The sequence below is a fragment of the Carassius gibelio genome, chromosome A5 (assembly GCF_023724105.1).
Source record: "Carassius gibelio isolate Cgi1373 ecotype wild population from Czech Republic chromosome A5, carGib1.2-hapl.c, whole genome shotgun sequence".
NCBI classification, from domain to species: domain Eukaryota; kingdom Metazoa; phylum Chordata; class Actinopteri; order Cypriniformes; family Cyprinidae; genus Carassius; species Carassius gibelio.
In genome coordinates this window covers 4901331-4926732 of record NC_068375.1, presented here as the reverse complement: position 1 = coordinate 4926732, position 25402 = coordinate 4901331, and the positions used below count along the sequence as shown (strand labels likewise).

General features: G+C 38.7%; 1 protein-coding gene across 1 annotated transcript in view; it reads right to left on the bottom strand.

Moving 5' to 3' along the window:
• LOC127989671 (BMP/retinoic acid-inducible neural-specific protein 1) overlaps nt 1-25402 on the bottom strand; it is a 162732-nt gene that overhangs the window by 67038 nt on the left and 70292 nt on the right. Inside the window, exon 3 of the mRNA XM_052591443.1 lies at nt 8679-8869. Within this exon, the coding sequence (XP_052447403.1) occupies nt 8679-8869 (191 nt within the window). The remainder of the gene's footprint in view (nt 1-8678; nt 8870-25402) is intronic.

The following is a 25402-nucleotide window of genomic DNA, read 5'->3' as shown; positions in this document are numbered from 1 at the left end:
CCCTTGGTATTTCTCGATCCTAATGATCGGAGGGGTCTGTTAGGTTTATATTCAGTGAGCATATCTGCAATGTATTTCAGGATCAGGAGTCCCCCCTAGGCTTATCTCGGGAACAGGAGCCCATCCTGGGCTTAACTTGGGAACAGGCACTGGAGGGCGCTCTGGAAGGCATTCACGAGGAACGGGCACTGGAGGCAAGCTTGGGTGAGCTGCGGACAGCGGCGGGCTTGACTTGGGGAAGGCTGGCTGATGGGTCCCAGATCGGGTTTGGAGGCTCTCCAGACACCGGATGACTGCCTCTTTACAACCAAGGTTGGTAGTATCCAGAAACTCTGCGGTGCGATTGAAAATCATCCTGATCTGAAACAGCATCTCCAGGTTTTTTTTCGAGGGCGAGCGACACAAATGCCCTCGCGTAACTGACAGGGTTGTTGCTCAATCGTTCATCCATTGATCACAACCCAAAAAGGAAAACATGAAAAGTTTAAGCAACGGAGGAAAAAAAAAATTGGGGAGGAAAGGCACAGCTTACTTTTTGGGTTGGCTGTTCTGTCACGCTTCACGGGATCGAGGAGAAAGGAGACACTGGATATTTCTTCAACGTGGAATTTTAATTCAAAGACATTAAATTCTTAGGAAATCAGAAGACCTTTAACAGCTGCCTCATATTAAAACATTAACATTTCAGAAAACCTATATTACAAAACAATTAATTAATAATGAATAATAAACTGGAGAAAATAGGGTGATATCTGTTAAAGTGTATTACCTTATTCACCTGTAGTGCCTTAAAACCAAACGATATTTAGGTGCAAACTTGTCTAGCCAAATTAGGCAGACACCACTATGGTCAAACTGCATAAACTATCCATGCTCTTTTATCACATTGAGTCTCTTTATTATTTTCTTTTCTTGTCTTTTCTTTTCTTTTCTTTTCTTTTCTTTTCTTAATATATCCTTGATTGATAGATAGTGGAGCATTTTAGCATGTTGATGCTAGTGTTTCCCCAGCTTTAGTGGTGTGATCATGTCTCTTTAGTACGCTAAGACATTGTGTTCTGCTGGGTCCCACATGGTGGGATTGCCAGAGCGTTCAGAGACTTTCACAGAAGCTCACAGATGCTTGGCACACAACGCTGGCTTTAATGTGGATCAGACGGCATCATCCTCTCGGCAGTTTGTGTGTGTGTGCATCTGCTCTCCGCTCATGTTTATCTGCCAACTTAATAACACACTGTAAAATGCACAACTGACACTGAGAGCACTGACCTCAGGCCTGTTATCGTGTCTTATAACCCCTAGAGCAAAGGCGATCTACTGACACACTGAGACATAATGATCATGATGAGAGACAGAGAAACCATGAATGAAGCTGTATGGCTCATTCTTAAAAAACTGCACATTAAAATCTCCCTGAGCACAGAGACAAATTCAGTGACACAGAGTTGAAGGTCAGTGCAAAAAGTAGGGATGCACTGATACTATCTTTTTTAAGAATAAGTCTGATACAGATACTTTCATTTTTGGTACTCGTCGATACCGATACCTGTATTTTAACAGCATTTGTAATTTTTTTTTTTACAAACGTGTTGGCTACAGAGACAAAATACTACTACTACTACTACTAATAATAATAATAGTTAGTAATAGTAATAATAGTAAGAAGAAGAATCATGTCAGTTGGCTTAATTTAGCAAACAGATATTTCCTTCAGTTATTTCCACACTTAATTATACCTGTTAAAATGTATTGTATAAGCTTTTGATACTTTTGTTACGTTCATTTTAATTTTGCATTAGAAAAATAATACTGTAATCACAAAACATTTCCCTAAAATAATGCAGGGGACCACACGTTATATATTATATAAGTATGGCATACTATTTTAATTATTTAATTTACATCACGCTCACTATACGTGGACCCTCGCGTATGAATAAAAAACATAATTTTAAAGCAACCTTAACACATTGGTGCAGAATGAGAGAGATAATTCTAGCTTAGTGCATTTCACACAGTCTGCTAGTTTCACTTTTGCCTTAAATGTATGCTTGACGTTTAAAATAAATGTTGTTTATAGTGAATACCCATATAATTTTTGTTTGTTTTATACTTATGATTTAGTTTTAATCCAAATGCGTGTGCTAATGGAGCGAACAGCAATCATGATCATGCAACAGAAGTGCACGCTATCTTACGCATCTCTCGCTCTCCTCACCGTCAACTAACTTTAGTAACTTGTGCACTGTTTTCCTTGCTTGCTTTTTACATATCCGACCGAACTACAAACTACATACAGTGATGTATGAATTCCTCTTCAGGAACTCGAGCTCCTTTGAAAACACTATGGGGAACGCGTCTAGCATGAGAGACTCTGAATATGTAATTATCTATGAAGATTCGGGAGGAGCGCGTCAGATACTTAGCCTAATCATCACAGGTGGACCACAATCAAGTAATCAATCCCACAGTATAAATATCGCTGACTTACCTCTATCCATTGACGGTTTATCAGCATCCCACCTCCACCCCATCTCCTCACTTCAAGTTCACTTTACAATATACGGGGAAGGGGGGGTACTCTAGCTTCGGGCAATTCCCGAGCTCGGAGCCCTTCCCCGGACAGCACGCCAAATACGCATACCATACCTCAGCTAATTATATGTAAGCGTGAACTAGTGAAATTGTGTTTAATCTGTCCAATGGAAGAGCTAGACGTCACGGATGGGGTAACGTAAGCAACCAGGAAGCTATAAAAGCATGTGCCGCGCAGCTGGCGTCAGCTTCGCATCTTTCAGCAAGTGCTCTGTGTGTGAATGTGAGTCTTACTCACTGTTGTCTGTCCCAGTAAATCCCGGAGGGCTCTCTTTGAGGAGGGGGCCTTTGCCAGCGTTCCCTGCAGTGCTGGCCCCACTTCTGCCGAGGTAGAGTGGCAGCTGCACTCGTGGGGTTCGCAAATGGATCTGGCAGAGGGAATGGAGACGGGCAAGTCCCTATCTCCTTCCACTTCGACCAGATCGAGCGCCCAGTCCCTGTCCCAGTCTGCGGTTTCTTCCCCCAGGGAGAGTGATCGACATTCTGCCTCTCTTCCTCTGAAGAAGTTGACGTGGAGTCTGTCAACAGGGATTCACCACCCCTTCGCCGCAATATGAGGAGCTTGTAGAGGTGGTTACTCAAGCGGTGGCCAAGTTCAATATTGATTGGCCCGCCAGGAAAACATCTGAACCGCAGAAAAGCAAGCTTTCTGCGGGCAAGTCAACCAACTCCTAGCCGGGGCCTTCCCTTCTTTCCCGATCTGCACAAAGAAATAGCCAGATCGTGGAAACGCCCGTTCTCAGCCCGCCTCTACATCCCAGCGTCTGATTATTATGGCAACGTGGTGGGGATGGTAGAGCGTGGCTATAGAGCGATACCACGGGTGAAACAGACGCTCATGAGCTATCTGTCCCCCGGAACTGAATAGTCTCTGAAGGGCCCGGCGTTGCCCTCTGAACCGCTTATAACTACCTCGGCTTTGGTGGGCAAAGGGTATGTGGCAGCAGCGCAGGCTGGTGCGTGTCTGCACACCATGGCGGTGTTACAGGCGTACCAAGCCAACCTGCTTAGAGCTAGATGAAGAAGAGGAGATCAATTTTGAAGATATATAACGGACCGCTGATCTCTCCCACCGCGCCACCAAGGAGACTGCCTGAGCGATTGGCCGGTCTATGGCAGCTATGGTGGCTGTGGAGTGACATTTATGACCCTGTTCAAAATGAAGGAGAAGGACACGGTCTGCATTATGGACGCCCCGCTTCAGCCTTCTGGCCCGTTCGGCAACGCTGTCAGCTCTGTTGTCGACAGGTTTCAGGAGGCACATAAACAAGTGGCGGCATTCCATAAGTTTTGGGGCATCTGGGCAGGATTTGAGCAGCCCAATGCCAACTCCTCATATAGAGAGGCTCAAAAACAGAGCCGTTAAGAGCGTCAGGAATGAGAGTCTCAGCAACACTCTCGTTCTTGGACTTATAAGCCCAAACAAGATCTTAGGGCAGTGATCGAAGCTAAGAAGTCCTCGGCCAAAAAGTCCTGACACCAGGGCAGCTGGGGTAGAGCAGGTTACACTGCATTTACATGGTGCCCGACTTGCCTCAATGCCCTCGGGGGAGGTCAGTCTGCCAACCCTGCCAGAGTTCCAGGGCACAGCGGCCTCCAGCGAGTGCCGTTCTCAGAGGCTAGCCACCCCTTTGGTTTAGACATGGCCAGGTTAAAGAGATACCGATCTGGCTGTCTCAGTAACACCAGAGGTCAGTCTTGAGACTGATTCCCTTAGTATATTATTTTTCAGCGTGGAAACTACTGCCAAATATATCTCAATTGGTCCTGTGCACAGTAGAGAAGGGCTACCGTATTCACTTCGGCTTTCCATCGACTAGATTCAATGGGTTTACTCCGACGCTAGTCGGCCCAGAGCAGGCTCTGGTTATAGAACAAGAAGTGAATACCCTATTAAGGAAGGAGGCCATCGAGATGGTCCCTTCTCAAGACAGAGAGTCCAGGTTTTACAGCCGGAATTTCAATGTTACAAAGAAGGATGGGGGGTTGCATCCAATCATAGATCTATGTGTTTTAAATCGATCAGTTATGACACTGAAGTTCAAAATGCTCACAATCATGCATGTTGTAGCTCAAATCAGATCTGAGGACTGGTTTGTCACAATAGATCTCAAAGATGCATACATCCATATCTCCATCCTTCCACAACACAGGAAGTTTCTGAGGTTCACTTTCATGAAGCTTACCAATATCGAGTACTTCCCTTCGGCCTTGCACTCTTACCCTGCACGTTCACGAAATGTGTAGATGTGGCTCTGGTTCCTCTGCGTATGCAGGGCATCTGCATTCTCAATTATATCAACGACTGGTTGATTTTAGCTCAATCAGAGCAGATGGTGGTTCGACATCAAGATGTTGTTCTTGCACATGAGGGAGTTGGGTTTGAGACTGAATGCCAAGAAGAGTGTACTTTCTCCAGTTTAGAGAAGCACCTATCTAGGCGTAGTGTGGGATTCAACCACGATGCAGGCATGTCTGTCCCCTGCTCGTATCGAGTCGATCCTCATGTCTGTCAAGAGAGCCAGTCAGTCACTGTCAAACAATTTCAGAGATAGTTGGGTCTGATGGCAGCTGCGTCCATTGTGATACCTCTTGGCCTGCTGTACATGAGACCCCTACAGTGGTGGCTCAAGACCAAGGGATTTTCCCCGAGGGGGAATCCACTTTGAATGATCAAGGTCATGTGGTGATGCCGCCGTGCCCTAAACATGTGAAAGAAACCTTGGTTCTTGAATCAGTTCTGGTGCTGGGAGCTCCTTGTTGCTGTATAACTCTAGCGACGGATGCTTCCCTCACTGGTTGGGGTGTGGTCATGAGTGGCCACCTTGCCCATGGTCTGTGGAGCGGTCGCAATCTGACATGGGATATCAATTGTCTAGAGATGTTAGCCATCTATCTAGCACTAAAATACTTCCTTCCAGACCTGAGGGGTCACCATGTGTTGGTGCACAATGACCACACGTCTGTGCAAACTCCTGTCACTCAGAGCAGTGTATTTTCCTGGGAAGTTAAGTGTGGGAGCAGACATACTGTTGAGGCAGGGGCCGAGGAATGGAAGCTTCACCCAGAGGTGGTGAAGCAGATATGGAGAATTTTTTGCAAAGCTCAAGTGGACCTCTTTGTGACTTGAGAGACATCGCAATGTCTCTAGTTCATCCAGCTCCCCTGGGACTGGACGCTAACTGCCCAGTTGGTACAGTTCTGGAGTTTCTGCAAGCCAGGTTCTCTGCAGGGTTGACCCACTCCGCGCTGAAGGTTTACGTGGCGGCCATTGCGGCCTACCATCTCCCACTTGGTGATCTCTCTTTGGGAAGACACCCCCTAGTTACACGTTTCCTCCGCGGTGCGCTGAGGCCTCCAGTACGGTCCCGTATTCCCCCCTGGGACTTGGTTGTGATGTTAGAGGCTCTTTGTAAAGCTCCATTTTAGCCAATACAAGATATTTCAGACAGACATATGACCCTTAAAACTACCTTTCTGTTGGCTATCACCTCTCTGAGGAGAATTGGAGATTTTCAGGCCCTCTCAGTGGCCCCTACTTATCTCGACTTCGCACCCGGCATGGCCAAGGCGTTCATATACCCTCGAGCGGGTTATGTTCCTAAGGTTCCCTCTGTCACGCCACAACTAGGGTAACTAGTGTAGTGCTGCAGGCCTTCTGCCCTCCTCTCTTTCAGGAGCCTGACCAAGAGAATCTAAATTGTATGTGTCCAGTTCGAGCACTGGACACATACATCTACGGAGCTGCCCTGTGGAGAAAATCGGACCAATTGCTAGGTACGGTCCCCCCAAAAGGGGCTTACCTGCATCTAAGCAGAATCTTAGTCATTGGATAGTCAAGGCTATCAACGTCACCTATGAGTCCTCTGGTCTTCCACCACTGCTGGGAGCCAAGGCTCACTCTACATGGGGTATGGCGGCCTCCAAGGGGTGGCCCACACCCTCCACTTTTGCAAGATTTTATGGCCTAGATATGCCAGTTACTCCAGGCGCTTCTTTATCTTGTCCTACGCTGTGCTCTTTGGATACACACTAGGCCACATTAGGCACCTCGTTCCCCATAGCGTTTTCGATGCAGCTCGAGTTCCTGAAGAGGAACGTCTCTAGGTTATGCATGTAACCATGGTTCCTTGAGGGAACGAGACGCTGCATCTAGATGCCATACCCCCGGCACCACTGCCGGCGCTTACTGGTACTCAAAGCTGATGCCAGCTGCGTTGCACGTGCTTTTATAGCTTCCTGGTCGCTTACTTCACCCCGCCCGTGACGTCACGCTTTCCCTTGGACAGATTACACACGATATTCAGAGTCGCTCACACTTGAAACGTTCCCCATAGCGTTTTCGATGCAGCATCTCGTTCCCTCAAGGAACCATGGTTACATGTCTAACCTAGAGACGATATTCACTCAACAAGAGCACACATCTGTGCTGCCACCCACTCTATGCACTCAACACGCTCTGCTTATAAGTATTTTACAAGTAAGAGTACAGAAGCACATTATCGGGCCCGACACTAATACCAGTATCGATATTGTTGCATCCCTAAAAAATAATAATAATCTGACTGAAAATATTAACAAAAGCTAAAAAAAGTAGTATATCAATGTTACTAAAATAACACTAGGACACACATAACTAAAGAGACCTCCTTCGGCTGCACTGCATTTATTCTGTTCTTACAGTCCAGCATCATATTCCTTCTTACTATCCAATTTCTCTGTTCCATAATTAGAGCATCAAGTTTAACCACTAAGCCAGAACTAATATAATGTTCCAACCCCTGAATACAAACTCCCCATGAAAGCTAAACGACAGAATGTCAGAGCAATTACACTTGACAGCTGTGTATCTATGTGAAACTGAGCCCTTAAAGGACAAAAAGGGTATCAGGCTCACTTCTGCCCCGCACAAACACACAAAATGTGATTATGAACTGGCATTACAGACATCCATTAACAAAATTATTCGTTCTCAAATGTTCCACAGCACTGACTCTCACGAACCAGAGAAACAGATATAGCAACCATAAAACTGAGCATAGTTACTGACAGGACATACATAGACTTATCAACTCTTAAGGCAAGACACTATAAGAAAACATTGTTTGTTCAGGCACTGCTCCATTTAGAGAATTGAGAATATTTTGCTTCCATAATTTAATTTTTTTCAGGCTAGTTGAAAGAAAATACCAAAATAGACATAGAGGTCTTTTTTTTTTCACTTTTTTTGTATTAGACTTTATCTACTTGTGTCTCTTGATTTCAATAAAAAAGCAACACATTTCAGCAACACTTATACACCAAACTTTACAGTTTTATTCATATCTATAATCTGAAGTATTTTACTTAAGTGTTTGTTCATGCATCATACACATTATTTTTTTTTTCACTTTATGCATTTGTAAATTTAATTTACAACATATGTCTTTAAATGCCATTTTTATCTTTAAAGGTTCTCTCTACTTCAGTAACACTTACTGTACCAAACTTTTCAGTTTTATTCCTATTGATATTCTGAAGATTTTTCAAAGGGGTTTGGTAATATATCATTCACCTGATTTTATACAATATTTTATTTCTTAAAAGCATGAAGAAAATTATTATTATTTATTTATTTATTTTATGTCTGTTGACAGTATTTTTGGATATATTGGATGATGAAAAAACTATTGTTTTACTTTAATATGTCAAATTTAAACAAACACAAGCAAATAATAAATAAATATTCAGATTTCTGTTCTAGAAATGTATAAAAATTTGATTTTTAGATAATTAGATAATGCATCAGTTGCATATTTAAACATAACATTTCAGAAAACGTATATTACAAAACAATTAATTAATAGTGAATTATCAACTGGGGAAAGTAGGGTGATATCTATTAGTTGAAGTTTTACTCCATTCACCTGCAGTGCCTTAAAAGCAAACAATATTTTGGTGCAAACTTGTCTATCACTTGATTGGAATGTACACTATGGTCAAACTGCATGAAATATACGTACATGTTCCTCTATCACATTGAGTCTGGATTCAGTATGAATTCATAATGTGATGTCTGTGCATGTGTCAGAGGCAGCACTCACCTCCCAGTGTAGCTGAGATCAAGATGTGCGTCCCATATTTCTTGATGATGGTGTCGATGAACTGTTGCGTGGACGGCCGTCGTCCAAGCATCCGCAAGCTGCGCTGGAACTCCGGCATCAAGGGCAGAGGATTCCGGATCAGATCCCGCCTCTCGATGGCCGTGTTCCTCACCTTCCAACGTGCAAACTCCCTACAGAGCAGAGCAGACCGTGAATGAGGAATATGACGAGACAGCATCAGTGGTTTAGTGGAAGAAGATTATTTTCTACTGTTAAGAAGACAGTTATATATTCTTTCGAACAAACTTACAGTAATCATAAAAGTTAATTTAAAAAGCAGTTAATGAGTGTTTATCTCCTGCTGGTAAACACACACTCACATACAGAAAGTGCTTTCACTTGAGGAGGTAACCATAGCAACAGAGGTTGCTGGAGCACTTTTCATTAGGATTATTATCGGATGGAACACTGACAAAGCATGACTACTGTCATTATCAATTTATTACCATATCACAACTTAATGTTTTATTATACAACAATCTTTAATTGAATCGATGCTTGGCTTATTGTGGTAATGATGTGCATGATCAACTCAACAGTCTCAAATTCTCTTTAGAAATATCTTTATATGTAATGAAAATTTAGAAAGCCTTTAAATATAAAGTATTATTAAAATACATTATATTATGCCTTGTAATGCACCTCATAATGGATTATATATGACCTTGGACCACAAAGCCAGTATTTTTTTATTTTTTTTAAATTGAGATTTATACATCATCTGAAAGCTGAATAAATAAGCTTTCCATTGATGTATGGTTTATTAGGATAGGACTTATATATATACATATATATACTATATATATATTTGGACGAGATACAACTATTTGCAAATCTGGAATCTGACGGGTGTAAAGTATTTTTAATTCAGTTATTTGTGCACATCAACTAAATTACAATCAGAATAGCTAATAACAAGTTAAAATACATAAATAAATACAGTTAACATTTATTTTATTTAGATGTATTTAATTGCATATTATTACATTATAATTCTCCATTCATTATGTATTCATCTATTTATGGTTGCATCTTTAGAAAGTTTAATGCATTAAAATGTGACAAACAACCTCATTTTATACTGTATGTAAAAAGGAATCTGCAAAACATTTAATGCATTTTATCTTTGGTGACAATCATGAAAAGTTATAATGCATCACAATATACATCATGAATATCTATGTAATGCATTATACATAAAGGTTTCAAGTAAAGTGTTAATAACTTTCTAATAGTGAATTTCACATTTGCATTAAGGTTTATGTGTCTGTTTTGTCCACAATAAAATAAAGGAATAACATGAGGGCATGAGAATGGTAACTTTTCATGTTGGGGTGAACTATTAATTTAATGCAATTCAGTTTTGTCCCAATGTACAGCACACAGTCTGTCAAGATTAATTTTGTTCCACCTGAATGTGTCATGTGGCACTTTTGGCAAAATACAATTTCAAATGCATTGCCAATTGAAAAAGCTCAACAAGCACCAACAATCATTCGACAATCACTTCTGTCCAGTGTCATAGAGGGAAAAATAAAAGCAAAACCATTTTTTTAAACTGAATCCAAATCAAGGCTTTCACACTGTTATCTAATCAGCACGACTGCCAGCTGCAGATAGAAGCTGCTGATGTCTATCAACGAAACCATGAGCATCAGTCCTGATATGATTTGCCATTGGCCAGATTTTGGTCTCACTAATTAGACAATTGGTTCGATTAGCATCTCATTTGGCAGTGAATCACATGCATCTAGCTCCTGTAATGAAGTGAGAATTGATACTATTTGAGACATGAAATGCATTTGCTGAGCGATTAGCTAATAATCTGAAAAAAAAAAAAAAAAAAACGGAAAAAAAAACCTTCAATTCAGATGAGACTGAACAGTTGAAACTATTTTAAAGAAGCATCTATTTTCATAAATGCTGAGTTCAGAATTATACATTGGAAATGTCCATTCAGCATCTGTCTCAAGACTTGAGGAAAGTGCCGGAGCAGCAGTCAGTGCTGAACTTCTGCTAACACCTGCCACCACGTTTGAAGGAGGCTGGATGTTCAGTTCAGCAACTACAGGGACCTTCTGTCAGGAGATCGCTCTGACATTCACATTTGCTTGGTCGATTGTTGTGCAGTGACTGCTAATGTCCTGTTTTAAGTTCTTAAATGAAATGAAGGCACTTTATTTATTCTATAAAAGTTCAGCCATATCACATGAACAAGTTTGGCTCAAGATGTGGCCCAACTACACTCATGCTCACAGACAACATCTGTTCAGTTATTTGTCCAAACTATATATATATATATATATATATATATATATATATATATATATATATATATATATATATATATATGTGTGTGTGTGTGTGTGTGTGTGTGTGTGTGTGTGTGTGTGTGTGTGTGTGTGTGTGCGTGTGTGTGTGTGTTAAATGCAAGTTGAAGCTAAACTCTGCATGACATCGGGCCTCATTGGCCGGCCCCAGCGGTTCACAACATCAATGTGAACACCACCGTGAGAACTAGTGCCAGCTGTTTACCACTGTATGTACAGTAGGTATCAACTCAAGAGGAACAGAAACAAATCTAACTGTTATTGAAGTATACGTCCCTCTAGATTTACCACAAAAGCTTACTTCACTTGTGGAGGACTAGAAATACATCATCCTATAATAAAACATTGGGCACATGCCAACAAAGTGTATGCCATCAGTAGCTGTTTACTTCTGCAGTACTGTTGTAGGATTTCATCTTTGGTTTTGGGTGTGAACGTGTGTCTTCACAAACAGCTCCATTCTTAAAGTGCTCGAAATATCTCAATGCTCATTGTATACTCATTGGTGAAAAGTCCTTGTGATACAGATGGTTTTGTAAGCTACTATGTCCAGAACAGACAGAAGAAAACAGTGCTGGTGCATTGTCTCCATATCAGAATCCATTCGAACAGCAGTCTGAAAGCTGTGTGGCTTCACTGACCTTACATGTGCGATAAATGAGGCCACAGACATGGTTAATGACCTAAACCTGTAAAGATATTGATCCGCCTTCCCAGCATTTGTAAATAAAATAGTCAATGAACACAGTTACATGGCCTTATCCGCTAATGCTCTCACACTTTTCAAATCCAGAAACCCTGGACACTGTGACATGTTAATTGGGATTCATTATCCACAGCGGGGCTTTTCACAAGCCTGGGACATGGAATTGCTGCAGTAAAATCAAAGCAAGACATTACCATTATGAAATTGGATTTTCATAAATACATTTAAATTATTAAATAAAAAGACAATACTCAAATACAATTCGATTATATATATTAAGTTCAAAAGTTTACATTCACAATGCAGAATCTGTAAAATGTTAATTATAAAAAGGGATCAAACAAAATGCAAAACTAAGTATTTATTTTATTTATTTATTTTTGAGAAAGTTGTTCATGAGTCCATTGTTTGTCCTGAACATTTAAACTGCACACTGTTCTTCAGAAAAATCCTCCCTGTATGACGTTAAGACATTTACTGATGGTCCAGAAAGAAACAAAATGCTTTAGGAGTCCGGGGGTGAAAACTTTTGACGGAAGCAAAAATTATTATATAAGTGTGATTTACCCTGATATTCAAATTCAAAATGTTTTATATGTCATATTTTATCAGGTTGTATAAATAAATAAGCAAAATGGAGAGCTGATAATTAAATCGTTTTGAGAGGAGTCAGTGGGCCATATTATTTGCTAATATTTATGCAATAGTTAAGTTTGAGCACCTCTGGTTTACAGCTGCTCCTCAGCATTCCACGTCAGACAATTTGTGGATCTACAAATGCTGGAGGTTTGGAGGGCTTTTGGGGTCGGTACTGTAATAAAAATATCACCAGGCAGCTAAGAGCTCCGGGAAAGCGCGTACAATTAAGTCTACCTGCGTGAAGCCGACCCTCGCTGCGCCGCGGGTGCCAGAACAATTCTGGATTGACACCATCTTCAAACTGCGATCAGCTGCTCTGTCTTGAAAATAAAAATATAAGGAGACCTCTGCAGAAACATGATGATAATTGAGTTATACGGCGGGTTTCGGCAGCCCCCCTCTCCTTAATAAAAGTTGAACCGCTACGCCTTTAGAAATCATTCTAAGAGCTTCGTAATTACTGCTCTTCAAGGGAACGGGAACAAATATATGCAAATTGCATTGTGTCTGCTTTTGCATCAACAAATCTCAAGGTAAAGTAGTGCAGATAATGAGGCGTATTAAGACTCCACACGAAATCACTCAGGAGGAGGATATTAGGTGTGTTGGCCGCACACATGTGTTCAGATGGGAAGAAAATGAGACGCGGAAGCTGAGGAATAGGAAGCAGCGACAGAAGGTGGAAGAGAGATGGAACAGAGAAGAATGAAGATGAGAACACAACCAGGTTGAACACACTGGAATACTGATGAGTTCAATGCCAGACCAGACTACTTCAGCTCTCAGTCCGCCTACTTATAAACTATATACTATATACTGTATACTAAAATATATTTATAAACAGTCACGACTCCAAATTCTGATATGATGCGCAGCATTTGATGGGAAACATACATATACATATATATGTGTGTGTGTGTGTGTGAAAAATATTTTTTTCTTAAACCGAGATACATTTTACATTTTAAAACTGTAAAGTTTTTACTTAAACCAAGATACATTTTACAAGAAAATATTTTACGTTTTTTTTCTACTTCAAAATGTTATCTCTGTATGTGAAAATTACAAATTACAGAGTTACAGATGTTATTTTTTGCAAAAAAAAAAGAAATTATTTTTTTCACTTTTTTTCAGTGTATATACAGTATGTGTAAGTTGCTGTGTTTACAGTTGTATGATAAAATGATACTATCATTAATAAGTTAAATATCTGATCATTGCATTGCTACTATAAAAGACAGTCTTGAAATGCAAGTATAAGAATTACAATAATTCTTGACTAAGTCCTCCATAAATAAATGAATCAATAAATAAAAATAATAATAAAATTCAATGCTTGAAATATATCAACTCTACGTCCAAAAAAGGATTAAACGCTGAGGCAATAGCAATCTTCTTTTATTATTACAAGTAGAAAAAAAAAAAAAAGGCTCAGAGCAATTTAAAATCCACAACAAACGTTTCAGTCTCATAAGACCATACTCAGCATCCACATCTTTTGAAATATTTCATCCTTATATATAATACACACACATGTATTAAATCAATTATAGACCAGTTACTCAAAGTCTGCAGGACAGAAACTTTGCCTCTGGATGTTAAATTACACTCAATTTATTTATTTTTTTTGCATAATAGTAAGAGAAGGTTGAGTATTTCAAGTTACGAAGTTTTGTTTTACTCTTTTTGGAGGAATTTGTTTGTAACTTGGAAATATGTTGCATGTGATAGTGCACAAGATCCAATCTACACTTTCGTAAAATATTTATTGACTAGCTATAAAGGGAAATTAAGTAGTAAGGATGATATGTGAAATGGGAACACATTAATTATTATGAACACAAGTTTGTAAGGATATACTGAAATATTTGTAAAAAAAAAAAAAAAAAGGAGGTTAAATATTGTGTCAGACTTCAAAAATTGAACAAACATAGCTGATCTCAAAAGATGAACATAAGTTTTAACTCTAAAAAAAGATTAATTACTTTTTTATGCCAGATTTTTAGAATGAAAAAAAGTCAAGAAAAAGCTGAATTGCACAAGTTTATAGAATAATACATAATAAAAAGAATAATAATCTAATCTAAATTTCAGTTCTCGTCTCAATTTGTCCAGAATTGTCCACTGTGATTCAAGTTCCACTCATCACTACTGTTCATCATCAAAAAACACAAGCTTGTTAAAATATTATTGAGTATATAATATATAACTCACCCAAAAGTTTCACTTTAGCAATAATGTGTTTCATGGTTTCATGCAGTTCCCTTCATTTTTTTTATTATTTTGATATATTTTATAATTTTATATTATATTGTCAAACACTATTTTCTAGTTTGGATGTATATGGGGCAAATTGTGGGCAAATTGTGGCCTAATAGTTAGAGATTCAAACTCATAATTCAAAGGTTGTGAGTTCGAGTCTTGGACCAGTAGGAATTGTAGTTGTGTGGAGTGAATGTACAGTGCCTTCTCCCCCGTCAGTGCCGTGACTGAGGTGTCCTTGAACAAGGCACCGAACCCCCAACTGCTCCCCGGGTGCAGCAGCAGAAATGGTTGCCCACTTTTCCGGGTGTGTGTTCAAAGTGTGTGTGTGTGTGTGTGTGTGTGTGTATGTGTGTGTTCACTGCTGTGTATGTGTGCACTTTGGATGGGTTAAATGCAGAACATGAATACCGAGTATGGGTCACCGTACTTGGCTGTATATCACATCACTCACTCACTCATGTTCATACATGCACTTTGGAAATATAACTGTATTATGTAATTGTTCACGCTTTCATTTCAGAAACAAGAAATGATTACAATGGAGAGGCTGTACACGTTGAAAACAAAAGATCTGGATATTCTGCAATGTTTCCCTTCCACTCCTAGGATCATGAGTGCGTGTTCCAGTGATTTCACTGTGAAAGGCTCTGTGGGCCCTCAAATTGACCTATTACTTAGCTTCAATTCTGCTCGAGACGATCAGCGCGTTTCAATCTCCAGCTGCATGGCTTCAGCGCACCTCCGTTCTCCTGCGCTTGTTCGCAGGCTATTAGGGTCAGAGCACATTCTTTCCCTCTCTCGTCTCTGGACTGCGTCCAAATTCACAGACATCAGAGTAAAGTCATCCACCGCCTGTGTTCAAGAACTACTGGTGCGTTCTGCACAAGAGAAAGTTTGAGGTAATATATCTTCTGACTGTGAGGAGTTTGTAGACTTTGTGTTTGCTGATGCCATGTTGCTTTGTCTTTACAGAAAATCACTATATTTTAATGAGCCATCATAAAAAATTAAATAATAAAAAACAGTAAGCATGCAAATAACTGTAACAGAAACAAGTCCAAATGAAATGTATGCATAAATTCTGCAGATAAACCAAAGTCATTATATGATGAGATATGTATCCATGCTCTAATTTTCATCAGTAGCAATGAATGCAATCTGATTTCAACTTCTGCACTGAAATACTACTGATATTGATACTTTTCTTATACAGTATTTTTCTAATTTATTTGATTTCTCTCGTATATTTATTTAGTGACTCAAAAGTGAAATTTGCGCATGCTGTTTATTTGCAAAGTGTCAATAGTGTTCGAGAAGCTACAAGCTGCACTCATAATTTAGAGCAGTTCAACTCTAGTCTCACTACTTTTCAAAAAAGTAATCAGTACATGAGTTACTATTAAAAACTAGTTTGGGATAAGCGAACTCAAAACATATCAATTATTCAATTAGCGTATCAATATGCACATAGTGCTGTAAATCGTTCACACAAGCAGCTTATGTTGTACATACACGCTATCATCTCATTTCTCTGCTGTGATATTGTACAGAACGAGGCAGTGAGGCAACACAACCACAGCCAATGAGCGTAGCCAGAGATGATCAGTTCAGCATCAAGTGTAAAATCTCAATCACACATCAGTTAAACTCCTCTCGGCTTTGGCCATTACAGAGGAACCATATGTGAGAGCCATATGTGCTTAGGCCCATACGCTCAGATTAGCAAAAGCTGTTGGATGGGAGTTGCGATATGATTCACTGCATTATTTCTCAGCTCAACGGCAGATTTAATGACCTCTCTGAGGAACTTCTGCGATAACAAATAGCCCACGCCAGCAGTGCCTGAGCGTGCAGGACAGGAATGATTATCATGCCACAAAGCCATTAGAAAGAGCCGCTGCAGGTTACTCGCTCAAGACTGAGGAAACCTGTGTTTGGAGAGCTGGTTAATATCGTTAATCAGTTGAGATATCACAGAGATGACCCGCTCATCTAACACAGGAAACGCCTAGGAAAATAGAGCTGTATTATTTATTATTCAAATTTTTTTTTAATTGTGAATTGACCACAAAACCCATTTTTGTGATATTAGGGCAGTTGATCTCACAGAAGAATTACAGACATTTTAAAGAGCAGGTCACATTGGTTTTCAAAAAAATAAAAAAGTTTGTAACGCAGTTTGTATCCTTCAATGTAAACAGTCTGCAAAGTTGCTAATATAAAAAAAAGGCATAATAAATAAAAAGAAAGAGTCGACTCTGAATGGCCTTAATGAGTCATCGTATTTTCAAATCTTCTGTTTGTTATCTACAGTATATACGTCACTAGGTAACACATCGCCACCTGCCCGTGAAATACATAGACAGTGAAAGAAATGGACACAGCGACCCCATTGGGTTCAACGGAGACAAGTGAAGTCAATTAGAAGCACGCACTTCCTGGGGGTCGAGCGTACTGCGCAGACTCAAACTGAACTTGATGACGTAGATGTCACGTGAGCAACCTGTCTGACAATTGTAAGTCTTCTAATAGCTGTGCCAAGAGAAATCTGAATCACCCAAAGAATCTTGCAGAGAAAGCAAGCGTGAACAGGAGCAAATTTTGGTAAGTATTCAGATGAATTATCTCCCTTGACTTCATGCTTCCGCGTCCCTATGATTGCCTCATAGACAGTAAAAGATTGCCTTCGAGCTTCTCCTCCCATAGACATCATATAGGTAGACGCCCTATTGGCCACTGGGCACTGAGATTTGGGGCCACCATCTTAAACCGGTCGTACTCCTAGTTTCGTTGCGTAGCAGCATTTAAGATGCCAGAGCACTGTACTGCATTTTCCTGTTCTAATCGGTGGACCATTGCAAGTAGGGCTCGGGGGATTACTTTTCACAAATAATATTTACCATTACTATCGTACTATTTGCTGTATTTTGTCCTTAAATCCAGCGAATTGAGAAGGAGAAAGGATATTTGATAGTACTGTACTGAAATCGTAGCTAGCTAACGTTAGGTCACCAACACAATCCAATCTGAAGTTAATACTTACATTGTTCGACCCGACATAATAACTCACACCACTTTCTCCACCAAAATCACCAGAATTTGGTCAACACTTGTTTTTAAATTGTGTTTTAGAAATAAAATTTGTCATTGCCCAAATGGTTTGCGTTCTGAAACCAGAGCCAGTTCTTGGACAGACGAAATGGAGCCTGACGCGAACCATCTGTGTGTTTCCACAGACGTGAGAAACAAACAGTGCTGTAATGCTGTGATGTGTTGTTTACCTGACTGTAACCAGTGTAAAAACAAAGATTGCACATTCCTGTATTTGTGCGGACAGTGTGGTGCTGTCTTTTCACAGTATCTGGAGTGATTCTAGTAAACTTCTGTCCTTGTGGGAGAGATGTTGAAACTGAAACCGCTGATTCACTCGCTCTCGTACACATGGCTCTCTTTCCTGCGCAAATTCTTATATATTTAGACAGAGGAATGTAGGGTATCAAGACTGGAATATACTGCATCATCATTTCTCTGCTGTCCAGCGAGATTTTAGGGCAGGGCAATAATTCAGACAGATACTTAGTGTCTAAGTCTACATCTGTGCAGCAGGAACAGTGATGCTTGCTTTTTACAGAAAACTAGGACATATATATGATAACATCTGTATGTGCCCTCGGCAAGTATCGCTTTGTACAAAACATCACATCACAGAAAAGCCTCGTCTTTTAAAGAGCTTCACCACAGAGACCAAAAACACAAGACGTGTTTGTTTGTTTACATGTAAATATATCCTGCACAAATCAACTTGAACTTGCTGCGTCCTGTCACAAGCTAATTCCCCTACGCGCTCTTCTGAGGGAACAGTACTCTCCAAATCAGAACATTAAGAGCAGGACCCCGTCTGTTTTCTGCATCAGAGCGCTCAGACAGACCTCAGCGTAATCAAAGACAATCGCTCATCTGAGGAGAGGACAAATCCCACCAGGCTCTGCTTCGCCTAATGATCGCATCTGATGCTTGGCTAGCAATCCAGTTGTACATTATGACCCAAAGACAGCATTTAGATATCATGGAGAGATAAAATCAAAATCCAGTTAATTCCTAGAAGATAAAATCACATCCGACACTTCAGGATTTTCATGGCGAATATCCCGTCTCACTCACAGATTCGCCACATAATTGTAAAAGTAAAATTAATTACTGTATGGATGCCATTTTATATTGATGTTAACATGCATTCTTCTGTCGCTTTGGCAAACCTTGGTACACACACACACACTGTCTACACACACTTCCAAATTGACCTTTTTTACACCAAATGCCACAGAAGAACAAATGTGTAGAACATTTTAATTAATTAAAAAGAATAATTTTTCCACTATAAAGAACATTTTGTGCAATTGAAAGGTTCCATTGATGTTAAAGTTTCTTTATGAAACCAATAATACCAATAAAGGACCTTTTGCTTAAAAGTCTGCTTCAAGGATCGAGAGAGTTCCCTTTTCTAGCAAATAGTTTTAAATATATATATATATATATATATATATTTTTTTTTTTTTTTTGTTAATACATTTACACATATCCATCTGTTAATGTACAGTTTACATGTCTCTTCAAACTGCTGCTCTGGCATGACAGTAGTTAAAATAAAATAAAATGAATGAATTAATGAATTAATGAATTAATGAATTAATTGGCTATTAACAAACTATACCACAATCACATGACTTCAGAGTCATGACCATAAAGCTTTGAGCTCTCTACGTTTATTTGTTGTTATTTTTATTTTTATTTTATTTTTTATCATTTTCCCTGAAAGTCTAAAACTGCAAAATGTTAAACACAACGAGTCAGTGAAAGCCATTATGCTGAGCAGAAGAGTTTATGTACCTGACGACATTTGATGTCCAATTTAACCAATTTTTAAGTAAAAGTAAAAGCTTAAAATATCAGAAGGGTGTTCTACTGATGCATTCTGTCGTAGAATAAAACATAATAATATTGTGTTTTTGTTTTCACCACAGTCCTTATTTCAGGCATTTGAAAGTGGACCGATGGATCTGGCAAAAACGTTAACTTGTTTCCAGGACTCCTGCAGAACTCTGTTCACTTCGGCAGGACAAGGTCTGCTGAGCACATAGAGATGTACCACAGTTAGCAGTTCACAGACACTTTCTTTAAAAGGCACAGATTAAATATGTGACACAATGTACTGGCTGAAATCACTGGCTGGATCATTACTACAAAGCTGTACTATTTGAAGCAGAGCAGTGTCACGGTTTTCCCGCACAACTGGGCTTTTTGAAAATACATTCTCAGGTTGCCTTTTCAGGTTTGGGGGGTTGGGGCTACTTATATAACGTACCACAACATACCAAGGTATGTCGATCCTTGGAATAAATACCTGGCAACCCAGTGCCCTCTGAAAGAGTGTGTGAAGAAGAGATGATATGTGCTTGATGTCACTTCACAAACTAGAAGGTTAAAGTAATTGAGTTTGGCTTTAACCCTCTGGAGTCTAAGGGTATTTTTGGGGCCTTGAGAAGTTTTGTCATGCTTTGACATTTGTGCTTTTTTCAGTTTCTTATAAATATCTAAATGGGTAAAGTCTAATATCACTGTAATCAGCACAAACTGGGCTATAATAATATGTGAAACCCATGCATGTACATGATTGTATTTTTGAGAAAAAAAATGTTATGCATGGTTAGTGAAAAACTAAAAATGTTAAATCACTTGAATAAGGGAATAAAACACATACATAAAATTGGTTGCCGGAAAAGTTGAGAACTGGAGCTTGTAGCCTAGAATTTTTCTTTCTGAATGATGTGAAAATCATCTTGTTTACTCACTCACAGAAAACAATATATTGATTTAAATTTTCTAAAACACTTTTTGTTGGTAAAAGTCATATGCGAGTAGGCGTCAACTATCATGAATATCATTGTGATTTACACCTGAGAAGACAAAGGCCTGCATAATGAGCTGCATAATGAGCCTCTCATTCAACTGTGCCACTGTGAGGGAGGACTTACAAGAAAGAGAACAAAATAAAAGTATATAATTTTATGTTTGTAGTTTATTAAGAATATATTTAATTATCCCACAACATAATTTAATATCCACTTGGGGGAGCAGTTAAACAGTTTATTAGGAACAATCAAAGCTGACTTTCAAATTTTTTGGCATCCTTTCTCTAGTCACACAATCCTTCAGAAATCCTTTTAACAATCTTATTTTCTACCAAATAAACCCCATTTATTATCATCATTATTATTATTATTATTATTATTATTAATGTTGAAAAGAGCTGATAATATTTTTCAGGTTTTTTTAGGGGGAATAAAACATTGTACGCAGACCACACAGAGAGTACAAGAGAGAACAAGACCACACAGAGAGTATGAAGGATATATATATATGAAGATATTTGCAATATACAGTATTTTACAAGGAACTGAGTATGTGAATGGACAATACTTTCTTGAAAGCAAAAGCTATTTTACTGACAACATTTTAATATGCAAAATGCGATTGACTTGGTTTGACTTTATGGGTGGTTCTGTAAGCTTATCACATTGTGAAAGCATTATTCATATTTATAGCTCACATATACTCAAACATTTTCATCAAAGACACAGGGTATTATAATAATTTGAAGCACCAACATTACAAATGTGTTGGTTTTGAGCTGAGACTTTTTATTCTGGGACCTGGCAACCCTGACAGCAGACTTCTTCCAGATTATTTAAATTACAGGACACATATATTAATATTCAAGCTGCTAAACTTTATTAATAATTGATTATTTACACAACTTGATCAGATCAACTTTGGATATTGCTAAAAGAGAGATGGACAGTTAAGTTACAGTCAGTTTGAAGTTGTCATATACTGATTTGATCAAACATGAGAAAGTCACAGAATCCTTCAAGTCCATTACTTACTGGTGTTTGTGCAGCTATTTTCCCTCCAAAACGATGTCACTTCCTGAAAGATGTTTTTTTGGGGTTTCCATGGCTTCTGTTATTTAAAAGTGTGTAACTGTTTAACTGACTAACAGGATGGATACTGATTACAAATGAAAACAATGTTCCAAAACAAATCATATTGTAAATATAGATAAAGGACATATTATGAATATTCATTTAGAAATATGATCAAAATGAGCTTCCACTCAAACTAAGGTAGTGAAAGCATTCTAATGTGGTCTTCTTCCTTTAAATATGCTGATATACAGGTTATACTGGATTTTAGCATTTTTATTTTTTTTATCAACTATTTAGTGATCCTGTGAGAATTTTTAATTGGGTGATTTAATTTTGCGTTCCATGGGAATTCAGCTAGTTAATTCCACCAACAGTGGCATAAACTGAGCATGTCTAATTAGATCAAGGCAAGCCCTTGTTCCTGGATTTCTGAGCATATTTGTCACATTGGTGCTTATTTTATGCTAATGAGCTATTATGAATGAGATGGATGTTTTATGAAGCTGTGAATGGGGTTAGGTGTGCAAACTGATAATATGATACCTTTTATAAGTTCATTTGCAAAAAGCCACTCTTGACCTTTCCTCGGATCACAAAGGATCAGCCGTATAGCGTGTAACCCTAACCCTAACACTATACCGTATAGCGAGTCTCCTGCCAGCATCTAATCACAATCTGTCTGCTGATGAAGTGCACAAACACACACGTGTGCTGTATATACTCCACCAGATCCATAAAGCCATTTCACAGGGAAATTATTTTGTTCTCTAAAAATGGGTGGCATTAATGGCTTCTCTGAAAGGACGCTCCTGACAGCACCATCTTTCAGACCGTAAGAGACATGAGGGAGCTATTTTTCCTGAGCTTTCTAAAATGAATGGCTGTTAATGGCGCCTGGGAACAACATTTCTGTCACGGAAGCCCTTTCCACAGAAGTCTGGATAAACATACTCGTAAATCCATGCAGCGGTTGAGTTGTCAACTCATTACATTCATTGTTTAAAATGCCAAAAATTGTGAAAATGACAAAATATATGCTCGGTATTTGTTTATGTAATGAATATAATGAATAATATATGTTTGGAAATGAATATAGGAAATAAATGCACAGAAACCAATTTTTTTTTTTTTTTCTGAATAAATAATGATTTAAATAAGTAACAAATGATGTATGTTTTAGTGCAAGAAACCAACACTAAGCAGAAAAAGGCGCCGTTAAATCTGTCAGAGAATATAGTCTACAAAATGAGAGCCATCATTTTACTGATCAACATCTAATTAATTTAGTGATCGGTGAGCAATTAACAGCACAGAGACATACTCTCGGCTCTGTCTCAGTTGCTCACTCTCTTCCTTTCCCACACTTTTCCTGTTCGTTCACGGGTGTCTTGTTGTGTCACTTCTCTTAGTTCCCCATAAAACTTGCTTTAAAAGTGGAGGAAGGAAGAGCCGCATAATGCAGCTTTTTTTTAATAATCATCACCCCTGTCGACCAAACACATAAATCACAGCGGCACAAATACAATCAGACTGCACAATCCACTGCCCTTAAATATACAGGCGCTGTGAAAATAGGTTTAAAAAAAATCAATGCATTTCATTTCCGTTGGATGTTCCTTACGCTGCCTGGCCTCATTTTCATTCCACTCACAATGGTTAAACGCAGCCTGAAACCTGGAAAAGTGCAAACGGGAGAGCCCAAGTGTGTGAGTTTGTTTTATTGGGGCTTAATGGAAAAGAAACCACACCGGCCTGTTTTAAAATCCATATAAACTCTTTGAGGCGCAACAGAAGAAAAGGTGAGCTTGTGATAAAAAAGGTAGTTAAATGTCTTTCCATTTAATGTTTGGCTGACATCACATCTGACAGATGACAGACGAACATCGGGTTATCGAAAAAGGAAAAATGTAGGAGGGATTTTGTGACACATCAGCTGTTGATTGAATGATTAGATGTGGGCAAGGCACTCAAAAGTGTATGCAAATGAGTTTGAAGGGGCGTGGTTTAATCTTTATAAATGATTGAGAAAGTCCTGCATACTTCACCAGAGATAAGTCTGTCGTTTCACTGAGGAATTTAGTTTGATGTTGATTGAGCTTTGCTGAAAATCCTATAATGTTAATGACCCAGATTTCAAATGTGCTTGTAAATATATCAGTATGCTATATTATTAATAATTATTGGATTTAATCTTGTTGTTAACTTTGAATACAGTATTGGTTATTTTAATGTGATATAAGAAATGTAAATGTAATGTTGTTTATTTATTTATGTATATAAAAAAAATGTAATGCTATTTTTGACTAGGGACTCCAAAAGTGTAACATAAAAATAAAATAAAATAAAACAAAGATACATAAATTAATACGTTTCAGTCCAATCTGATAACAATAAATATAATTTTCAGGAAAATAAAATTCTCTATGACCGGAACACAGCATAAGGATTAAACAATTGAGGTCGAAACAACAACAACAACAACAATAATAATAACAATAATAACAATAATAATAATAATAATAATAATAATAATAATAATAAATAAATAAATAAATAAATAAATAAATGCACACATTTCGTAATAAGATCTATAACATACATTTAGAAAATGGGTGAATTTTTATTTTAAGCCGACTTTAAAGACAGTACTTGATGTGATTCTTCATTCTAAAGTATTTCCATTAAGTCAGCATTCAAGAGTTAAGAGAGCATAAAGCAGAACACGAAGAGAAGAATAACCTCCTGATCTGTGCTTTTGAGGCTGTTATTTCCTGATATATATATATATATATATAAATTTCAGCATACACTGCAACATTGTTCAGGCTCATTTGCAATCAAGCCCATCTAATGATGGTCACTATGGAGACCAGCAGAATACTCTGTTTGTTTGCTGTAGAAACCCAATGTTCTTGTCTGGATCACTGTTCATGTGCACATCTGGGGGGGAAGTGCTTATTTAGCAGTACTTGGACTCACTATTATAGGGTTGGTGATTTGAACAAACCCTTAAACTTCATTTTATAATGCAAATTCATTGTATAACTTATCCCACACAGATATGAATGATTCATCAAATCATGCGTGGTGTTGAGGACAGTGTTCTGATATTTTGATTTTGACTGATTTACAACTGATTTTGAAATCTGGTTGCAGCACACACAGAAGGAGAATCTTCACAGACTTTCTGCTCTCAAATCTTAAACACGCACACATGGCAAGATTTGAAAACCGTGGTGTATCACACACTACAAGATATTATTAAGATGATCATGCCAGAGGGAGTGCGTTGTGTGATCTCACACAGCAGATTGTCTTTGACTTTTCAGTAACCAGTGTTTAACACCAGCGTGTTAGCAGCATTCTCACCCTGCAAGATTTGATCTGTAAATGCATCACATTATCAGATAATCGGCCCGAGTATTGGGACCGGCCGAGGTCCTCTCCAAGATTTTTTCTCTGATTCTCTGGAGGGGAAAATCAGGGATAAATCAGACTAAAACTCCTGTATATAACACGGGTAAATCTTGGTAACCACCCAGGAGTACGTTTCCCAAAACCATAGTTGCTAACCTGTTAGCAACTTAGTTGGTTGGCAATGGGAAATTGCATTGCATAACTTAGTTAGCAACTATGGTTTTGGGAAATGCACCCCAGATCACCAAAAATAGATACCCTTAGCAACAAACCCAGAAACCACTAACTGCAATACCCTAAAAACCAGTAACAACCATATGA